Consider the following 19721-nt stretch of genomic DNA (forward strand, 5'->3'; position numbering starts at 1 on the left):
GACTGGGCTCCACACAGCAAGTTGGGCCTGATGGTGGAAGTTGGGGAGGCTAGGGTTTCTCCTAAAGTGGCTTGCTGGGCTCTAGGGTTTACCCAAATTGGGCCTTGGAGGTGGTTGATTTCGCCAGGGTTATGGGTCCATTTTGGGTCGTCTCCTGGTGCAGAGGATAATGTGGAAGGTGGTCTGGCACCTTCTACTGCTATTTTAATTTAATTTCTTTTTGGGTCGCAAAAACCAGTGCCTTAGTTGTTACCATTTATGTCTGGAGGATGGTATGTCATCCTCTGCTTCAAGGTTTCTGATTTTTGTTAGAATAATAGTGCGTGGACTTCCTAAAAGGTGGGTGTACTAGGGATTATATGGGGCGCTATTTGTTTAGAATAGGGTTTCTTATTCTTCTAAGGGACGATTGCTTTTTGTCGACCCCATAGGGGTGTTTCGTTCTTGTACTGCTTGCTGAATTTAATGAAATGGCTGACCTATTTTCGTCAAAAAAATCTACTCAATTTATTTTTTATATAGTTTTGTTCACATGCCGTTAAATTTATATTGAATTATGTAGACAAATGAGGTAAATAAACTTATTATTTAAATTACTTTATCATTCTTCACCATTGAATTCAGATCCAAATAGTTAGCAAAACTGAATAAAAAATCAACCGCGAGTAAGAAAAGCTGCGTGGAAAACCAAAAACTCAATACAACTGTTTCCTAGAGCAATTCGATTTGTCAAAGCTTCACCAAATCCACTTAGTAACCGACTATTATATATATGTATCACACAAGTCATAAACCACAAACAAAAGCCCTATTGGAAAACATTATTTGGTATCACTACTTCTCAAATTCTCCATCTTCAACTTAAACATTACAGACATGAAGTTGTTCTTCATCTCGCTAGCCTCTTCATGCTTGAGTTTGTACATAGTTTTACCAAGTGTTCAATCCTACAAAATGATAATTAACTTTGGTGACTCCATTAGCGACACTGGAAATTACCTTCTTACCGGTGCCTTTAAAAATCCGGTCATCGGAAATCTCCCTTATGGAATGACCTTTTTCCATCTTCCAACTGGGCGGAGCTCGGATGGACGTGTTCCTGTTGATTTCCTTAGTAAGTACCTCCTTTCTCTCGGTCAATTTCATAGTGAATTAGTGACACAATTAAGCACGTATGAGCACAAAAAACATCAGAAAAATTATGCTCGCTATTTTACTATCCATTTATACATGTTAAGTTGACAATATTATTAATATGTTGTAGCTGAGGCATTTGAGTTGCCATTTTTACCACCCTACCTAACGCTGAAGAAAGGCCAAGATTTTTACCATGGAGTGAACTTTGCTGTTGCTTCACTAGACCCAAAATACTTCTACCAAAGAAAGATTGGATCAACTCTGTTGACAAACTACTCCTTGAGCACTCAGCTTGGTTGGTTCAAGAAGCTCAAGTCCTCACTCTGCAACAATAAGCAAGGTAACAACATTCTACATATCAGAAAACAAAACCCTACCTAATTCCATATGTAATCCATACCACATATTTATTTCACGTTTAGTTGATCACAGAATGCGACAACTACTTCAAGAAGGCTCTGCTTCTGGTGGGGGAGATAGGTGGAAACGATTACAATTACCCCTTCTTCGCAGGTGTGACTGTGTGAGCATCAAACAGATCGTAGCTTCATTCCCTCTTGTAGTTGATGCAATGAATAAGGCCACCAGCGTATGTTGCATTCTTGGTGTATATAGTTCGTAGAAAGGTGGAACTTGTCTTGAAATAGTTCATGTTGTAGAGATTCTAGATATATGGCATATGGTTGGTAAATAGTATTTTCCCTTCCTTTGAGGTAACTGCCCAGGATATATATTTCAACAATCATCCGATGCGGACAAAATACCATCATATTTCTTATCAACAATGGAGGCTATACAATCGAAGTAGAGATTCATCATGGCCCATACAATGTCATTAAGAACTGGGATTACACTGGACTCGTTGATGCAATCCACAATGGTGAAGGCAAATGCTGGACTACAGACGTTAACATATTAGACACTACTTTCTTTTCTTTGTATTTAGTCGAAAACGGGGCATAATGATTACTCAATTTATTATATTAGCTGCCGAGGCTTGTGAAAGTTTTCTTTTCTTGAATTGACAAATGATGTTTGTATAAATTCAGGTACGTACAGAGGAGGACTTAACTAAAGCAATTGCAAAAGCAACAGGGGAGCACAAGGATAGTTTATGCTTCATCGAAGTTTTTGTGCACAAGACACAAAGATGACACTAGCAAAGAGTCAAATAAGACAGTATTGAGAGAATGAATTTTCTTGTATATTATTACACCCATTCTGTGGTGTATATAAACAGACTACAATTGTACTACAACTATCGTGTACTACTGTACTACACAACCTATACAAGGTAAGTAGTTACAACAATATATTCCCTTATAGTCTATTCCTAATAGGGAACAATGACTCACACTAACACTCCCCCTCAAGTTGGCACATATACATCAACCATGCCCAACTTGCTTAGTGAGTCATAAAATGCCTTCCTAGAAACCCCTTTGGTGAGTACATCAGCAAGTTGCTCTTCGCTTCGAACAAAAGGGAAGCTAATAATTTTGGCATCTAACTTCTCCTTTATAAAGTGACGATCAACCTCCACATGCTTAGTACGATCATGTTGTACTGGATTCTGTGATATGTCGACGGCTGCCTTGTTGTCACAATACAACTGCATGGTATTTTTGAGTTTGAAACCCAGGTCACGTAACAGATTTCTCAGCCACAACAACTCACACACTCCGTGAGCCATACCTCTATACTCTGCCTCAGCATTAGAACGTGCCACAACTTTCTGTTTCTTACTCTTCCATGTAACCAAATTACCTCCCACAAAAGTAAAGTAACCTGATGTTGACCTCCTGTCTGTGATATTTCCAGCCCAATCTGCATCTGTGAAGCCACAAACCTCAAGAATGTTGTTGTGTTTAGAAAACAGTACTCCCCTTCCTGGAGCTGACTTCAAGTACTTCAGAATTCGCATAACAGCATCCATGTGACTCTCACTCGGATTATGCATGAACTGACTCACCACACTCACTGCATATGCAACATCTGGTCTAGTATGAGCCAAATAAATCAAGCGCCCAACTAACCTCTAATAACGAGCTCGATCAGTAGGTACCTGATCTGGATACTCAACTAAACAATGGTTCTGCTCAATAGGAGTATCGATAGGTCTGCAATCCAACAAACCTATCTCTGTCAGCAAGTCAAGGACATACTTCCTTTGGCATAGATAGATTCCTTCTCTCCCCCTGGCTACCTCAATTCCTAAGAAGTACTTAAGTTCTCCCAAGTCCTTCATCTCAAACTCAGAGGCTAGTTGTCCTTGCAGTCTATCCATCTCAACAGTATCATTGCCAGTGATTACCATATCATCCACATAAATAATTAGAGCTGTTACCTTCCCTTGTTGATGCTTGAGGAACAAGGTATGGTCTGAGTTGCCCTGTCTGTAACCAACCTTCCGCATGAACTGTGAAAATCTTCCAAACCAAGCACGAGGTGACTGTTTGAGACCATACAGAGACTTTCTCAATTTGCATACAAAATCACCTGGAGAGGCAACTACATATCCAGGTGGAAGGCTCATGTACACCTCTTCGACTAACTCTCCATGAAGGAACGCATTCTTAACATCAAACTGTCGGAGTGACCAATTAAACTAGCAGCAAATGAGAGCAGAACCCGAATAGTGTTCATCTTGGCAACAGGAGCAAATGTTTCATCATAGTCTATTCCATACATCTGAGTAAACCCCTGTGCTACAAGGCGTGCTTTGTACTGATTCACTGACCCATCTGCATTATGCTTCACTATAAACACCCAACGACAACCTACAGCTTTCTTGCCTAGTGGTGGAGGCACAAGTTGCCAAGTATTGTTCTTCTGCAACGCCTCCATATCTTCCTCCATTGCCTTCCTCCACTTTGGATCCCCCAACGCATCCTGCACTTTGTTAGGTACTGATACAGCAGATATTTGATTCACAAATGATTCATATGACTTAGACAACCTCCTAGTGGACATATAGTTGGCTACTGGATATGTTGATTTGGTAGTAAGAGTAGGTTCATATCTTTTGGCTGATTGACCTCGAGTGGTCCTATGTGGTAACACATATTGCTCAACATTAGACTCAACATTAGACTCACTACTACTAGTATCAGTGGATGGACATACCTCAAATGGATGATCTTCAGTACCAGGAAGCTGTGGGTCAGGGGTAGAAGAGATGGCAGGAGGGGCAGTTGTGTCTCCAACCTCATTCCGAGTGATGGGAACTGGTGCTTCTGCTGTTGGAGGCGGCGAGCTAATAGTTTCAATCGGATCCGTCAAAATACCTCCTGGCTGTGTGGCTTCTCCTTCTCCCTCTGATTCCTCCCCCTCTCCATGATATAGCTCTTCAAAATATGAATTCTCCCCCTGAAGAGCTGTATCTGAAAAGGAGAAATAGCTCATCTCTTCAAAGAAAGTAACATCCATAGTGACATAATACTTTCTGGTGGGTGGATGATAGCACTTGTACCCCTTCTGATGACCTCCGTAGCCAACAAACACACACTTAAGGGCCCGGGCATCCAACTTAGACCTCTGATTTTTTGGTACATGGACAAAGGCAACACAACCAAAAACACGAGCTGGAAGATTGTGAAAGGATGGTAAGGAGACATGGGAGGCGAGAACCTCAAATGGAATTTTTCCCTGAAGGACACTGGATGGAAGACGATTGATAAGATGAGAGGAAGCATGTATAGCATCGCCCCAAAGATACTTAGGCATATGAGCACTAAAAAGGAGGGCCCGAGCCATATCAAGTAAATGACGGTTTTTCCGTTCGGACACTCCATTTTGTTCTGGTGTTTGTAGACACATGGTTTGGTGAACAATCCCATGGATTTTAAAAAACTCTTGGAACACATGATTAACATACTCCCCCCCCATTGTCAGAACGAAGGACTTTAATGGTGCTATGATATTGTGTCTGAACAAGATTACGAAAGGTTTGAAAAGCGGGGAAGACTTCATCTTTGGTTTTAAGAAGAGCAACCCATGACAATCTTGTACAATCATCAATAAACAACATGAAATATCGCATACCCGATACAGTAGGCTCTCTAGAAGGTCCCCAAACATAAGAATGAATCAACTCAAAAGGAATAATACTTTTATTAGAAATACTAGGAGAATAAGTAGCACAATGACTCTTGGCTAAAACACATGTTTCACAATGTAAAACTGACTCATCCACACCAATAAACAGAGTAGGCATGGTTTTCTTCATAAGACTAAAAGATGGATGCCCTAAACGGCGATGCCACAACCAAATCTCATTTAGCTTATCAGAAGTCGAAGTCAAAGCGGCTCGGGACTGTGCTCCTGGTTTCTCTCCTGCGTATGTCTGATCCAGATGGAATAACCTGCCCCTCAGATACCCCCGACCGACTATCTCCCTGGTGAGAAGATCCTGAAAAATCACATACATAGGGTAAAAGGTTACAGAACATTTAGACTCAGTGTTCAATTGTGGGACAGATATCAAGTGATGAGATAAGTCAGGCACATATAACACATTATGAAGTTCTAAAGTGGGAGTAATACGCACTGATCCTGACCTTAACACAGGGAAAGCCTCACCATTGACATTGGTTACATAGGACACTGATGGGGAAGACCATTCAGTAAAATATGATTTGTCATAAGTCATATGATCAGAGGCACCAGAATCAATAATCCATGTATCAGAACCAACAAAGTTAGAAATCTGTAAAGCCAAACCAATTTTACCTCGACCTGCTATAGAGGCTGTAGGGGTAGCTCCATCTACTGTATGATGATCTTGGCCAGCCACTCCATAGAAATCTGGTTCTTGGACCAAGTGAACTGCAGCTGCTTTCCCCTTAAGGCGATAACCTTGCTTTTTAGGTTTAAGGTGTGGGTTCAACTTCCAACAAGTCTCTCGAACATGCCCAAGATCGTTGCAATAAGAGCATTGAGGACGAGGACGGTTGGAGAAGCCTTGCGACAAACCTTGCTGATGAGGTGGGGCTGAACTCTGCTGCTGAAGGAAAGGTGCAAGTGACTTGGCCTGAATGGCTAGGCTAGATACTTCAACCTGTGCATGTTTGACACTTTCCTGCTGAGACTCTGCCTTGCGGATGTATGTAAAAGCTGTGTTCAAACTAGGAGGGTCTGTCATTCTGAGCAATTCTCCCTTGGCACTGCTATGCTTCTCATCAAGCCCTCTCAAGAAGACATGAACCCTTTCTAGCTCCTTCTCCTTCTGGTACCACACAAGATCTTCCTGATTCTTGATCTTGCAAGGACGCTTCTGATCAATTTCAGCCCATACATTCTTCAGTTTGGTGAAAAACACTGACACTGGTTGCCCATTCTGTTGCATTCCTGCAGCTTTGTACATCAGTTCATGAACCTGTATAAAATCAGACTCATTTGTATAGAGATCTCCCAACGTCTTCCATATTGCCTCAGCAGTTTCACATTCCTCTACCATCTGTAGCACATCATCAGTCATGGCTCGAAATAAAATAGACATTACTAACCCATCATCATCTTCCCACTTAGCATAGGCCTCTATGTCATCTTCACTAGGAACCTTGATTGTTCCTGTCACATGTCCCATCTTGTGTATCCCGCGAAGATAAACGGACATAATCTTCTTCCATGTTCGGAAATTGGTATCAGTGAGTTTGGTAACACCAAAAGAACCACCTTCTGAGCTCTTAACAGAGACTTCAACTTTCTGAACCTCATTGGTCTTAGAACCCTGACCTTCACTTTGATCACCACCCATCACAACAATACAGTAGCAAAAAACACAGAGTATGCAGCGGAAAAAGAGGATATTCCAACAATTGCAGCGATATATATATATATATATGTTTTTTTTTTTTTTAACTGTTGGAATTGATCGAGTTACCGAGTTGACCGGGTCACTGAGTTGACCGGGTCACCGAGTTTCTGACCTTGAGTGGAGGGGGACGACCGAGGGAGAAGGACGACCGGACGACTAGCAACGCCGATTTGTGGACGTCGACTGAAGGGATTCGACGATCTGAGGTAGACGACGGCGGTCGAAGATCGATCTGATGTCGGAGGCAGACGACGGCGGTCTGGGACACAAGACGAGGCCGGTCTGGACTGAAGGTCTGGGGGAAGAGCACCGGCGATCTGCGGACCGACCTGTGACGGATCGATCTGTCTGCTGCTGAAGACGAAGTTGAGCGTGGCTGCTGAAGACAACGTCGAGCGTGCGAACAGGTCTGTTGCTGAAGATGCTGAAGACGAAGTCGAGCGTGGCTGCTGAAGACAAAGTCGAGCGATCGAGATGAGGAAGACGTCAAACGACGTCGTTTCAGGGCCTGACCAAAGAGTTGGCTTTTAACCCAATTGTTTTTCCTTGGATTAAGAAAAAACTGAAAGAAAGAGACAAAGTCCTTTTCGGATCTTTGCTCTGATACCAAGTCAAATAAGACAGTATTGAGAGAATGAATTTTCTTGTATATTATTACACCCATTCTGTGGTGTATATAAACAGACTACAATTGTACTACAACTATCGTGTACTACTGTACTACACAACCTATACAAGGTAAGTAGTTACAACAATATATTCCCTTATAGTCTATTCCTAATAGGGAACAATGACTCACACTAACACAAAGAGCTTCTGGAATGAGGATCCCGAGTTTCAGCTGCCAACAGTCGACCTCCAAATCCTCAGTAGCAGACCGGAGCTGAAAGAATCAAAGTTGGAATATCCGAATTTTGAAGCTGAGAAGATTGTAATGTACAACAAACTAGTAAATAGAAATAAGGGAAATGGAGACAGGGTAGCAGGGTTGGCATCTTGCCATTAAATTCTAATCTCCTCTGTTGTGACAGTGATTTTTCTTCTTGTGTAATAGATATATTTATACCCCTTCAAAGGCTACCTGTCTTACTTGTCATGTAAGGTAAATAGTATTAAGTTATAAAGCAAGTAATATCTGGGATAAGATCTAGCTCTTTTATAGGTTTGTTCACATGCATTCTGCAAGAGCTAAATTTTCGATGTTGCTTCCGTTGGACTCTGTTTCTTCTTATTCTAATGCTCTTAAATTTTAGCACCGTATTCTTGCTGCAGTAAGTATTTTGTAATTGGGTTTTTCTAATTCATATTCATGGATATGCTTGTCTCTGGTTCTATCATACATTTTTAATTAATTAACGTAATAAGCACGCACTATTTCATTATCATTTCTAATTCATATACTACAATGTAATCTGTAAGTTGACTCAGTTGCTTAGTACTTACCTCTCTTATTAACAGATTGCAATAAACTCCTCTCCAGCTCTCTAGTTCTGGAGGGAAAGATTGGAGGCAACAATTACAATTTACAACGATGTGCTGTTGGCAGGGAAAAATATAGAACAGGTTCAAACATATGTAACATCTCTTCAACCATCCATGTAAGAATCTAAAAAGTTAGGATCATAGTTGCTACAAGCTAACAAGTCTTGTAATTTTGGTGTCTGCAGGAGTTAATTAAGCTTGGGGCAATGACACTTGTGGTACCTGGCAACATTCCAATCGGTTGCCTTCCCATTTATCTTACAAAATTTCAGACTTCAGATAAAAACCAGTACGACTCTTCAACAGGTTGTCGGAATTGGTTAAACAAGTTTGCTGATATCACAATGACCAGCTTCAAATAGAACCAAGTCGGATTGAAAGGCTTCACCCATGTCAATATCATTTATGCAGGTTATTACAATGCTGTGATGCATTTCTATCATTCTCCAAACCAACTTGGTACTTTAAATCTCTGATCTCCAAAGTCAATTTTCTAATATGGGACTATGTAGTCTCAACACTAATCACGTAATGTTGTTGAACTCGATCATGTGATTGCAGGATTTATTGGGGGAACAGTCGAAGCATGCTGTGGAGGCGGAGGACCATACCATTACAACTCATCGGCACAATGCGGCTCTCTAGAAGCAAATGCTTGCGAAAACTGAAAACCCTGCACAGTTTATCAAGTGGGATGGTATACACTTTACTGAAGCAGCATACAGGTGGACAGCAAAAGTTTTATTAAATGACAAATACAGCATTCCCAGTATGAGTAGTTTAGTTCCTTGTGTATTTCAACTACTACCCAAAATTATGCCTCCCTTCTGTCCTATTGGTTCCTTCCAATGAGCATATGTGCCAGAATATATTTTTTTTTTTGGTAAAGATGACAGAAAAAGTTCTGATCAACCATTATACTATGATTAAACTTGGCTGAAATTAAACCTCGATTATTTGAAAGGCAGCTGTCCTAGCTGGATTAAGGAAACTTGTAGGGTTGCACACTAGAACCACCAGGCTAAACCACTCCTAATTATATGTTAATGATGCCACAGCCTCGTATCAAAAGTGGAACAATGTCTCGTATCAAAAGTAGAACAATTTTATCCAAGTACAACTCTTCAAGAGAAATCAATTTGGCTCCTTTTAATTTGTTCACTTCCTCTCATGCTCAACCTCCTATATAAACGGAACCAATATGCATGCTTTCTGACACAGCTTGCTAATCAGTACTTACAATCAATCGTATACATCTCGCGATCAGTTCTTGGCGAATTGCAATGGCTTTGGAAGGAAACCTTGTGCTTCTCACACAGCCTGCTATTGCCATATTATCCAGTACGGCCACATCAACCCTAACGGCCAGGAGAAGAGCAAACGTTTCGCCATATTCCGGACCAACTTGGAGTATGTTGAGAAATTCAACAAACAAGAGAGTTAAGACTTACAAGTTAGGCCTGAGTCAATTTTCTGATATGACCAATGCAGAATTCCTCGGACATCATACCGGATACAAAAGAATGCCCACTTCCTCAACGTCTTTGAGGTACCAAAACATGTCCGATGATGATGTCCCCAATAGCATTGATTGGAGGACACAAGGAGCCGTCACCCCTGTAAAGGATCAAGCAGGCTGTGGTAAGCACCCTCAGTAAAGACTTAGGCTCGTTCTGTTATGTTTACTTTTTTTTTTTTGGATTAATTACATTTTACTCCTGAATTACGGGGTCATTTTTAATTTCATATCCAAGTACTAAGTTTTGTCATTCGTGTATCGAAACTTATCTCCGTAACAACTCTGTTAGTAATTTTCATACTCGGAGTAAAATAATTTGTTACAAAAATTTGTTAACTGTTTATGTGGCAGTTAATTGCTTAGGTGGCACTACCACATAGATAAAAACAGTAAATAAAATAATTAATTCATAACTTATCAAACTAATTAATTGTTTTGATAACCAGCTCAATCGGGAAACCAAACTAAGAACTCTCATAATTAGTATTTGTGGGTGTGGTACTCTTTTCAAGTCCTTTTGGGAAAGATTTTAATGAGGTCACTAGATGGTAAATACCCATTATTCTTGTAACTTCGTTGATTTAATGAATTGCATCTTTGATAAAAAAAAATAAAATAATAATAATAATGAAACAAAATCGTAAATCTTTCCGGATTGCCAATCCTCCTCCTTGAACCACCCAACCCCAATTCCTCTTGTCCTCTTTCAGTTAAATACCCAAATGTACAACCAGAAAATTTCCTATTCGTTAAGCAAAAAAATAGACAGAAAAACAGAAGTCCATATTTTGTATGTAAAAGCTTCATCAAAGAGAAACAGAGAGCAACAACAGCAATCGGCTGGCATCCCTTTTATTAGCAAGCAAAAAAAAGCTTCACCGCATAACCATAAATCATCTTTCATATTTTGAACGTCATATGCAGAGAGATTACCCAAAGCTCAGAACCAATGCTCTTTAATATTTAAAACACGCAGAAAATCACATACCTAGGACATTGTTTACCCAAAAACAACAAGCTCTCCGACCGACATGCCCACCTCCGATCTTAAGTTTATAGCTCGAAACCTCACCTACGTCTTTTTTGCTATCTTTCATATCTTCATTCACCACACCGAGACATCGTACAAGCCACAAATCAGCAGACAATTTTTTCCTATTGTCAGACACAGGACCGGTCCTGAGATTCTAACGGCTGGAAGCAAAGAATTAAAATGTGGCCTCTCATATATATGTATGTGTATGTGTGTGTGTGTATATATATATATATATATTGCACCAAATAAGGCCCCATTTATTAGTCAGGAAATCAAACATGTATTTTAAATAAAAATAAATATGAAATTAATAACAAAATAAAAATATTCATTTCCAAATTTTTCCATACGAAGAAGGAAAGGGAATAGTTATTCATACTTTTCTCACAACTGTTTCCTAGATCGTGTTGGAAAAAATGACACATTTAATGGTTAATATTGTGACCCATTTAATTAAAAAAAATGCATGAATTGATTAAATTCACTAAAAACTCCACAAAATGAAAAATATAAATTCCATATATAGAAATGCATTATTAAATTAATTTGTGTAAAAATAAATTGTGAGAAAAGCCAAAAATCAATTACATGTAACCATTAATTAGAAAAAGAAAATTAAATTGAATACATCAAAATAAAAATAGAAATATATAGGAATGCATTCATTTCAAACAATATATATATTGTTATAAATATTATATAAATGTGGTTGTCCACTGTAAATACTCATTAGTTATGTCTTTATGATGTAAACACTACTCCTATATAAAGGGGTCTAATGAGAATGAAATACACACTTCTACCTCCTCCATACTCTGTTTCTCTCTTCTATCTCTATATTTTTCTTTAGTTTATAACACGTTATCAGCACGAATTTGCTCTTATTTTTCTTCTTCTTCTTCTTTGAACTCCATGATGATCCGCAAGCCTTATGGTGCAACATAGTTGCTTATGACCAAGGCTAATGATCTATGAGTTTTTCTTCTTTCTCTCCTAGATGAATATCAATTTTCATTATGCGATCATTTACATATATTTGTATGTATCTTTTATATAATCTAATTGTTGAGATTTATGCTTCATATTCGACTTTGAGAACCATTGTTCCAAAAGTCAAGACTCGAGTCCACTGACCGAGTAGTCTTAGAACCTATGGTTCTATAGACATCACACGAATGTTTTTCTCGTGTGTTCCCTATGGGATCCATTGTTCATATTTATGAACTCTTCGAAACCTTTGTTTCGTATATGAATTTTTCATAGAACATATTGTTCTAATTATTATGGATCCTAATATATCTCATCTTTTTGTTTGTAGAAAGATGACGCATCTAACAAAATTGGACTATGATCCTCTTAAAATTTCTGGCAAGAACTATTTGATGCTGAAATTCACCTTATGGCTAAAAACCTTGGAAATGCCATCAAAGTTGACAATAAGTCATCTATGCAAGATCCCGCCAAGCCTATGATTTCTTGCGTTATCATCTTGATAAGATCCTAAAAGATGATTACCTTACGGTGAAAGATCCACTTGAGATTTGGCAAGCATCGGCTGATCGATTTGCTCACCAGAAAATCATTGTTCTATCTAGAGCATGATATGAATTGACGCATTTTGCGCCTTCAGAACTTTAAATCTGTCACTGATTTTCAATTCCGCTAAACATATGATTATCTCCCAACTAAAATTATGTGGAGAATCTGTCAGTGAAGATAACAAGTTCAAAGTCTCTGATTTTTTTGTGGACAATGGAAAACATATTGATTACATGATCAGCGGTAGTTTTCTTGATACCGATAAATTTTAAGCCTATGTTTAGGCGTTTTTTTTGTCTCTATTTATTTTGTTTAGTCATCTTAAGCCTATGTTTTGGCACCGATTAAACGTAATTATGTTTCATTATCTTTATCTATTTAATCACATTTATTACATTTAAATTAACTTTATTACAATGATTTCATAACCGAATTTGTCATGAGAATTTGTTGCAAGAGTTACAATTATCATGATAATATTTTTAATTGCCATTATCTTGTAGTTATTGTTATTAATAACTCATTTTATTATCAATTTTATTACCATTCTCCGGTAATTATTGTTAAGTAACTCATCCTATTACCATTAGATATGCGATGCAAACAATTACCCCATGTCACTCGTAAACGCCATGGAACAAGATGAGGATCTCGAAGAAAATTAAGCACAAGTGTTGAATCCACCTCAAGCCAAATATGCTTCCATTCCCTAACCCAAGCCAGCTCAATAGCTTGAATAACTGCCATGACCTCCGCATCAACAGAGCTAGGAATATCAAGGCTAGAAATACCATCATATTTCTTATCAACAATGGAGGCTATACAATCGAAGTAGAAATTCGTGATGGCCCATACAATGTCATTAAGAACTGGGATTACACTGGACTCGTTGATGCAATCCACAATGCCGAAGGCAAATGCTGGACTACCAAGGTTAGCATATTAGAAACTACTTTCTTATCCTTATATTTAGTCGAAAATGGGGGCATAAGGATTACTCAATTTGTTTTATTAGCTGCCGAGGCTTGTGAAAGTTTTCTTTTCTTGAATTGACAAGATGGAGACAAATTATGGTACTGTGATGTTTATCATACACTCATTTTACATCTATTTGAATAAAAATTATAATTATTTGAATTAAAATTACAATATTGAGAACAAAGTTACCATATTCATTTACACTATTTGTCTATTTACATATAATTAAACAAAAATTACAACATTGATAACAAATTTGTTCAAAAACTTGTAACAATGTTGTAGGTGGTGTAATTACCATTATTAGAACTAAGATTACACAAAATATGACTCAACATTACTACTCTGACAACAAATTTGTTGTCACATTTGTAAATGTGTGTATGAGATACGGGTATATATTATAGAATTTTCCGACAATATTATGTTTGTATAAATTCAGGTACGTACAGAGGAGGACTCAACTAAAGCAATTGCCAAAGCAACAGGGGAGCACAAGGATAGTTTATGCTTCATCGAAGTTTTTGTGCACAAAGATGACACTAGCAAAGAGCTTCTGGAATGGGGATCCCGAGTTTCAGCTGCCAACAGCCGACCTCCAAATCCAGTAGCGGACCTGAGCTGAAAGAATCAAAGTTGGAAGATCCGAATTTTGAAGCTGAGAAGAATGTAATGTACAACAAACTAGTAAATAGAAACAAGAGAAATTGAGACGGGGTAGCAGGGTATGCATCTTGCGATTAAATTCAATTCATCTCCTCTGTTGTGACTCTTCTTGTGTAACAGGTATATTTATAACCCGTCAAAGGCTACCTGTCTTACACTCTTACTTGTCATGTAAGGTAAATAGTATCAAGTTGTAAAGTATCTGGGATAAGATCTAGCTCTTTTATATGTTTGTTCAAAACTTCAAATGTATTCGCCAAGAGCTAAATTTTCCATATTGTGGTTGCCTCTGTTGGACTCTGTTTCTTCTTCTACTGCTTTTTAAATTTAGTACTGTATTCTTGTTGCAAAAGTATTTTGTAAGTAATTTGTAATTGGGTTTTTATAATTCATATTCACGATGCTTTTGTCTCTGGTTTTATCAGACCATATTTATAATTAACGTGATACGCACGCACTATTTCATTAATCATTTCTGCAAAAATATACCAGCAACCTTAATGCAGTGCCTTTCACTTTATAACTCCCAAAATTATGAGTAGTAGTTTAGTTCCTTGCGTATTTCAACTACTACCCAAAATTATGTGTCCCTTCTGTCATATTGGTTCCTTCCAATCAGCATATGTGCCTGAATATCTTTTTTTTTTTCGGTAAAGATGACAGAAAAAGTTCTGATCAAGCACCACTATGATTAAACTTAGCTGAAATTAAACCTAGATTATTTGAGCTGTCCTAGCTGGATGAGGAAACTTGTAGGGTTGCACCGTTGCACACTAGAACCACCAGACTAAACGCCTCCTAATTATACTTTAATAATGCCACAGCCTCGTATCAAAAGTGGAACAATTTTATCCAAGTAGAACTCTTTAAGAGAAAAATCTATTTGGCTCCTTTTAATTTGTTCACTTCCTCTGGTGCTCAACCTTCTAGATAAACGAAACCAGTATCCATGCTTCTCACACAGATTGCTAATCAGTACTTACAATCAATCGAATAAATCTCGTGATCAGTTCCTAGTGAATTTCAATGGCTTTGGAAGGAAACCTTGTGCTTCTCACACAGCTTGCTGTTGCCATATTATCCCTCAGTTTGTTGGGTACTTTGGCAATATCCCAGGCCACATCCCGCTCATCTTATGGAGTCAATTCCACCAACATTGCCCAAACCTTTGAGCAATGGATGGCAAAGTACGGCCGCATTTACCCTATCGGCCAGGAGAAGGGAAAACGTTCTGCCATATTCCGGACCAATTTGGAGTATGTTGAGAGCTTCAACAAACAAGAGAGTAAGACTTACAAGTTAGGCCTGAATCAATTTTCTGATATGAACAATGCAGAATATTGCCGACATCATACCGGATACAAAAGAATGCCCACCTCCTCAACCTCTTTTAGGTACCAAAACATGTCCGCTGATGATGTCCCCAATAGCATTGATTGGAGGAAACAAGGAGCTGTCACCCCTGTAAAGTATCAAGCAGGCTGTGGTAAGCACTGTTAACTGTGAAGAAGGAAAAATTCCCACTCTTTTACTACATGCATTTCCACAGCTTGTTACTAATTAGAGGTTTTTTTTAAATTTTTTTTTTTATCTGATGTTACTAATTAGAGTCAATTATAGGGTTAAATCTATTATTTGCATGGTTAATTAGTTAATGGCCTACAACTGTTTTACATGTGTCACAATCCTGTGCATTCTTGTATAAATAGCTAAAGCCTCCCTAGGCTTCAATCTTAATCATTGTAACAGAAACCTCAAGTTGTTATAAAAAATATCAATTTCCTCTTCTCTCTCTGACTTCGTTCTTTCCCTGAGCTCAAGAACCCTAGCTTTCAAGCATCATATCCTATAATTCTTTCCTAATTGAGTAAGGAAACTTTTTTTCTTTTTTACTTTTGTAATTTCAACGTGTATATGTAGGTTGTTGTTGGGCTTTCTCAGCGGTGGCAGCTGTGGAAGGGATTACCAAAATAAGAACTGGCCAATTGATCCCGCTATCCGAGCAACAACTTGTGGACTGCAATAGAGATATGTACAACATTGGTTGTGAGGGTGGTAATATGGTAGATGCCTTCCGGTACATCAAAACAAATGGTGGAATCACCAGCGAAGATAATTACCAATACACTGCTAGGGACGGAGCGTGTTACAGTAATAAAGAAAAACACCATGATGCCACAATAACTGGTTTTGAACAAGTGCCTCGAGGGGAAATGCATTTGCTCAAGGCTGTTTCCATGCAACCAGTCTCGGTTCACATTGATGCCCATGGAAAAGACACTACTCGAGTGGGGTATTTTCGGGAGATTGTGGAGTACGCTATTGTAGTCATCGGGTATGGAAAAACTGAAGACGACATTGACTAGTGGTTACTGAAAAACTCATGGAGTGAGCAATGGGGTGAAAATGGCTACATGAGAATTCTTAGAAATGCTGGTCCCCCGGAAGGTCAGTGCGGGCTGTGCGGCATTGCGATGCGCGCTTCCTATCCAACAACTACAAGTGAAATCCATGACTCCATAAGTGAACGTCATTCGATTTACTCTTGGGTTATTGCCCTTTGTTGGCTCTGTCTCTATTTTCTTTGGTAGGGTGGTTTATTTGTGAGTATTGTAATGTTACAAAAAAAAAAAAATGTGTTGATTATGATGAAGTGATATAGGAAAACAAAATGTATACAAAACCGATGTTCCACATGTCCCACATGCACATTGCTAAAAAGTTCTTAAGTTCAATTCAACGTGCTGGGCACCACATGATCTAGGGGGAGGATTCAGTGCACCACATGATCTATTAGAATTAGTCTTCTATTTATAAGTAAAAGATCCCAAGTCTAACTCGATTCACATAAAAATAGTTTGTTATGTTTCTATGCATTTAATGAAAAAAGAGAAAGACAACTCTTCAATCAACTAATCTCTTCGATCTCGTTTTCTTGGAGCACCCAAGCCAAAACCCTAGGTTTCGTGCAGAAGTACGACAGCGGCTCCGAGGATCCTCCCGCTGTGACAAGGATGCTCCGGCGTCGAGGATCCAGTGACAGCGACTTGTGTGGTGGTGTCAGTGGTAGAGATCGAACTCGGATTTGGTTTTAGACTCAGCTTTGGGTGAGAGATCGCCGAAGACCCTCGATGAGGAGACCAGTTTCGATCGTCGTGTGGCGGTAGTGTTGAGAGCTGAGAGCTGCACCGATCTTCAGGAGGAGGCGAGCGGATCCTTGACTTGGAGGAGGTCGTGTATTTGTAGCGGCGGAATACCAGCACGTTGGTGCGTGGTATGGAGGCCATGGCTGTTCGGGTAGGGCGGCCACCGGACTGACTCGGCTGCAGCGGCGACTCCGGCGAACCTGTTAGGGTTCTGTTTCATACTGGTCTAGTGCTAGAACGAGGGTGCGGTAGTGGGTTGGGCTTTGTGTTTCAGCCCACTTCACCTCCTTTTTTTTTTTTGTTTGGGCTGGACCTCTTGCTATGTTTGGTGTGGGCTGGCGTGTTTCTGTGTCTACCTTTGTTTTAGAGTCTGATGCTATGTAAGTTAGCTCCTCTACTCGTACACCAATTGAGGTCTCTAGGCGAGTAGAGTTGCTAAAGCAAGAGCTTAGATAGTCTTGGGTTTTTTCTCATTTGGTTAGACACTTTAATAAGTGTGCATATTCTACAATGAGAGTCACTTGTCATTTGTTTGGCTGTTTGCGCCATCTAGTACAGTTGGTATGAAACAACATGTGATGTATGTGCTTTCTGGTCATGGATAAATTAATGAAGTTATCTATTTCTCAAAAAAAATGAAAAAAGAGAAAGTGTAGGGTTACTCTTTTTTCTTCAGCCAATAAAGAAAACATACAATTAAGCAAAGGATTTTATTCACAATTACTACATTGTTGTAGCCGAGGCATCTGATTACCACATTTACCTCCCTATCTATCTAGGCCTAAAGAAAGTGCAAAACTTTAACCAGGAAGTAAATTTTGCTGTTACCGGAGCCACTGCAATTGATCCTGAATTCTTCAACCAAAGGAAAACGGGATCAATTCTGTTGACAAACCACTCCTTGCACTCAGCTTTGTTGGTTTAAGAAGCTCAAGCCCTAACTTTGCACCAACCAAGGAATATTAAAAATGACAGCTTATTGTAAAGTAAAAACCGACATGTGAATATGTAATCTACCACTTGATTTCCAGGCTTCCAGCTTAATTTGTTCACATGCATAGTGCCATAGCTACTTCAAAAGGGCTCTGTTTCTGGTGGGGGAGATAGGTGTAAGCGATTACAACTACGGCTTCTTTGTTGGTGGGAGCATTATTCCTCACTGTATGTAAACTGTTTTTACTTTACTTGACTAAAAAAAAAACGCAAAAGTCTCATGTCTTTCTTGGTTTGACCAAACCAATTCTCCAGATCAATTCGGTACTTCAAATCTCGGATTTCTAAAGTCGATATTCTAATGTGGGACTATGTACTCTCAACATTAATCGCGTTGTGTTGTTGAACTCGATCATGAGATTGCAGGACTTGTGTTACCCCAACTCGAAGCATGCTGTGGAGGCGGAGAACCATACAATTACAACTCATCGCCACAATGTGGCTTTCTAGAGGCAAGTGCTTGAAAAAACCCTGCGCGCACAGTTTATCAATTGGGATGGTATGCACTTTACCAGGGTCAGGGCCGGTCATGAAAATTAAGAGGCTTAGTGCAAAAATTTAAATAATGCCTTATTAATTACGTTCTCAATTAGAATAACTAGGAAAAAATATTTGGTGTAAAAAAAAAAAAAAATGGTAACACACGTAGCAAAAAGCTTGGATAGTTGTAAAGAAAAAAAAATATTAGAGGAGGGAGAGCGAGAGCGAAACCCTAGTCTTGCGGCGGATTCACGCCGGGTCCAGCGTCGCCACACAGTGGTTGACGAGTTGCGGCGGCTCTGGTTTCAGGACTGTCAGTGGTTGCAAGGTGGGTTTTGCGAAGGGAGGTGCACGATTCTCCAGAGTATCAGCGCCGGCAAAGCAGCGACATCGGAGCGTCAATCGGTTGGGGTTGACATCGAGCTGTTGCGGAGGTCGATTCCAAGCAGGTGACGGCGTAGCAATTCCGATCGGTGGGGTCTGTGCGTGATTGAACTCTGGCCGATTTTGGGCTTGGATTGCGTTGTTGATCTGTGTTTGCAAAGACAGCAGAGTTACTTTTCAGCGCTTGATGGGCTACTGGCAAGGTCGTCCGCCGGACAGAATGGTGACGGCGGCGGTGCTAGAGCGGCCTTGGGCTTCTGCTATGTTTTCTCGGATTTGGATTGGGGTCTTTGGGCCTTGGCTCAGACCCGGGGTGTTGGGCCCTAATTCATGGGTTTGTTAGGAGGGTGCCTTGCCACCCTCACTTGTCACTTAGTGATAAGGGTGGACCTGGCCTAAGAGCTGGACCTTCTTGGGCATCTGGGTTAGTATATGGTCCAGGATCAATCGTTTTTGGATCATAACTTCTGCTGGAGTTGGTAATTATCTGGAATAAGATTGGCTTTCGAGCGGCTTATGGATAAGGAGTTTGCTCCTATTTGT

At 39.6% G+C, this 19721-nt stretch overlaps 2 protein-coding genes and 1 pseudogene across 2 annotated transcripts; all 3 read left to right on the forward strand.

The window, feature by feature from the left end:
- The first annotated feature begins 954 nt into the window (after nt 1-954).
- On the forward strand, nt 955-9105 carry LOC112203012 (annotated as a pseudogene).
- A 4122-nt stretch (nt 9106-13227) lies between these two features.
- On the forward strand, nt 13228-14134 carry LOC112203013 (pyruvate decarboxylase 2). The gene is made up of 2 exons (XM_024344043.1): nt 13228-13464; nt 13952-14134. The coding sequence occupies exons 1-2, from the start codon at nt 13228-13230 to the stop codon at nt 14132-14134; spliced, it is 420 nt and encodes a 139-aa protein (XP_024199811.1).
- A 1067-nt stretch (nt 14135-15201) lies between these two features.
- On the forward strand, nt 15202-16541 carry LOC112203014 (senescence-specific cysteine protease SAG39). The gene is made up of 2 exons (XM_024344044.1): nt 15202-15661; nt 16096-16541. The coding sequence occupies exons 1-2, from the start codon at nt 15202-15204 to the stop codon at nt 16539-16541; spliced, it is 906 nt and encodes a 301-aa protein (XP_024199812.1).
- Nucleotides 16542-19721: the final 3180 nt, after the last annotated feature.

Source organism: Rosa chinensis, chromosome 5, assembly GCF_002994745.2.
Source record: "Rosa chinensis cultivar Old Blush chromosome 5, RchiOBHm-V2, whole genome shotgun sequence".
NCBI classification, from domain to species: domain Eukaryota; kingdom Viridiplantae; phylum Streptophyta; class Magnoliopsida; order Rosales; family Rosaceae; genus Rosa; species Rosa chinensis.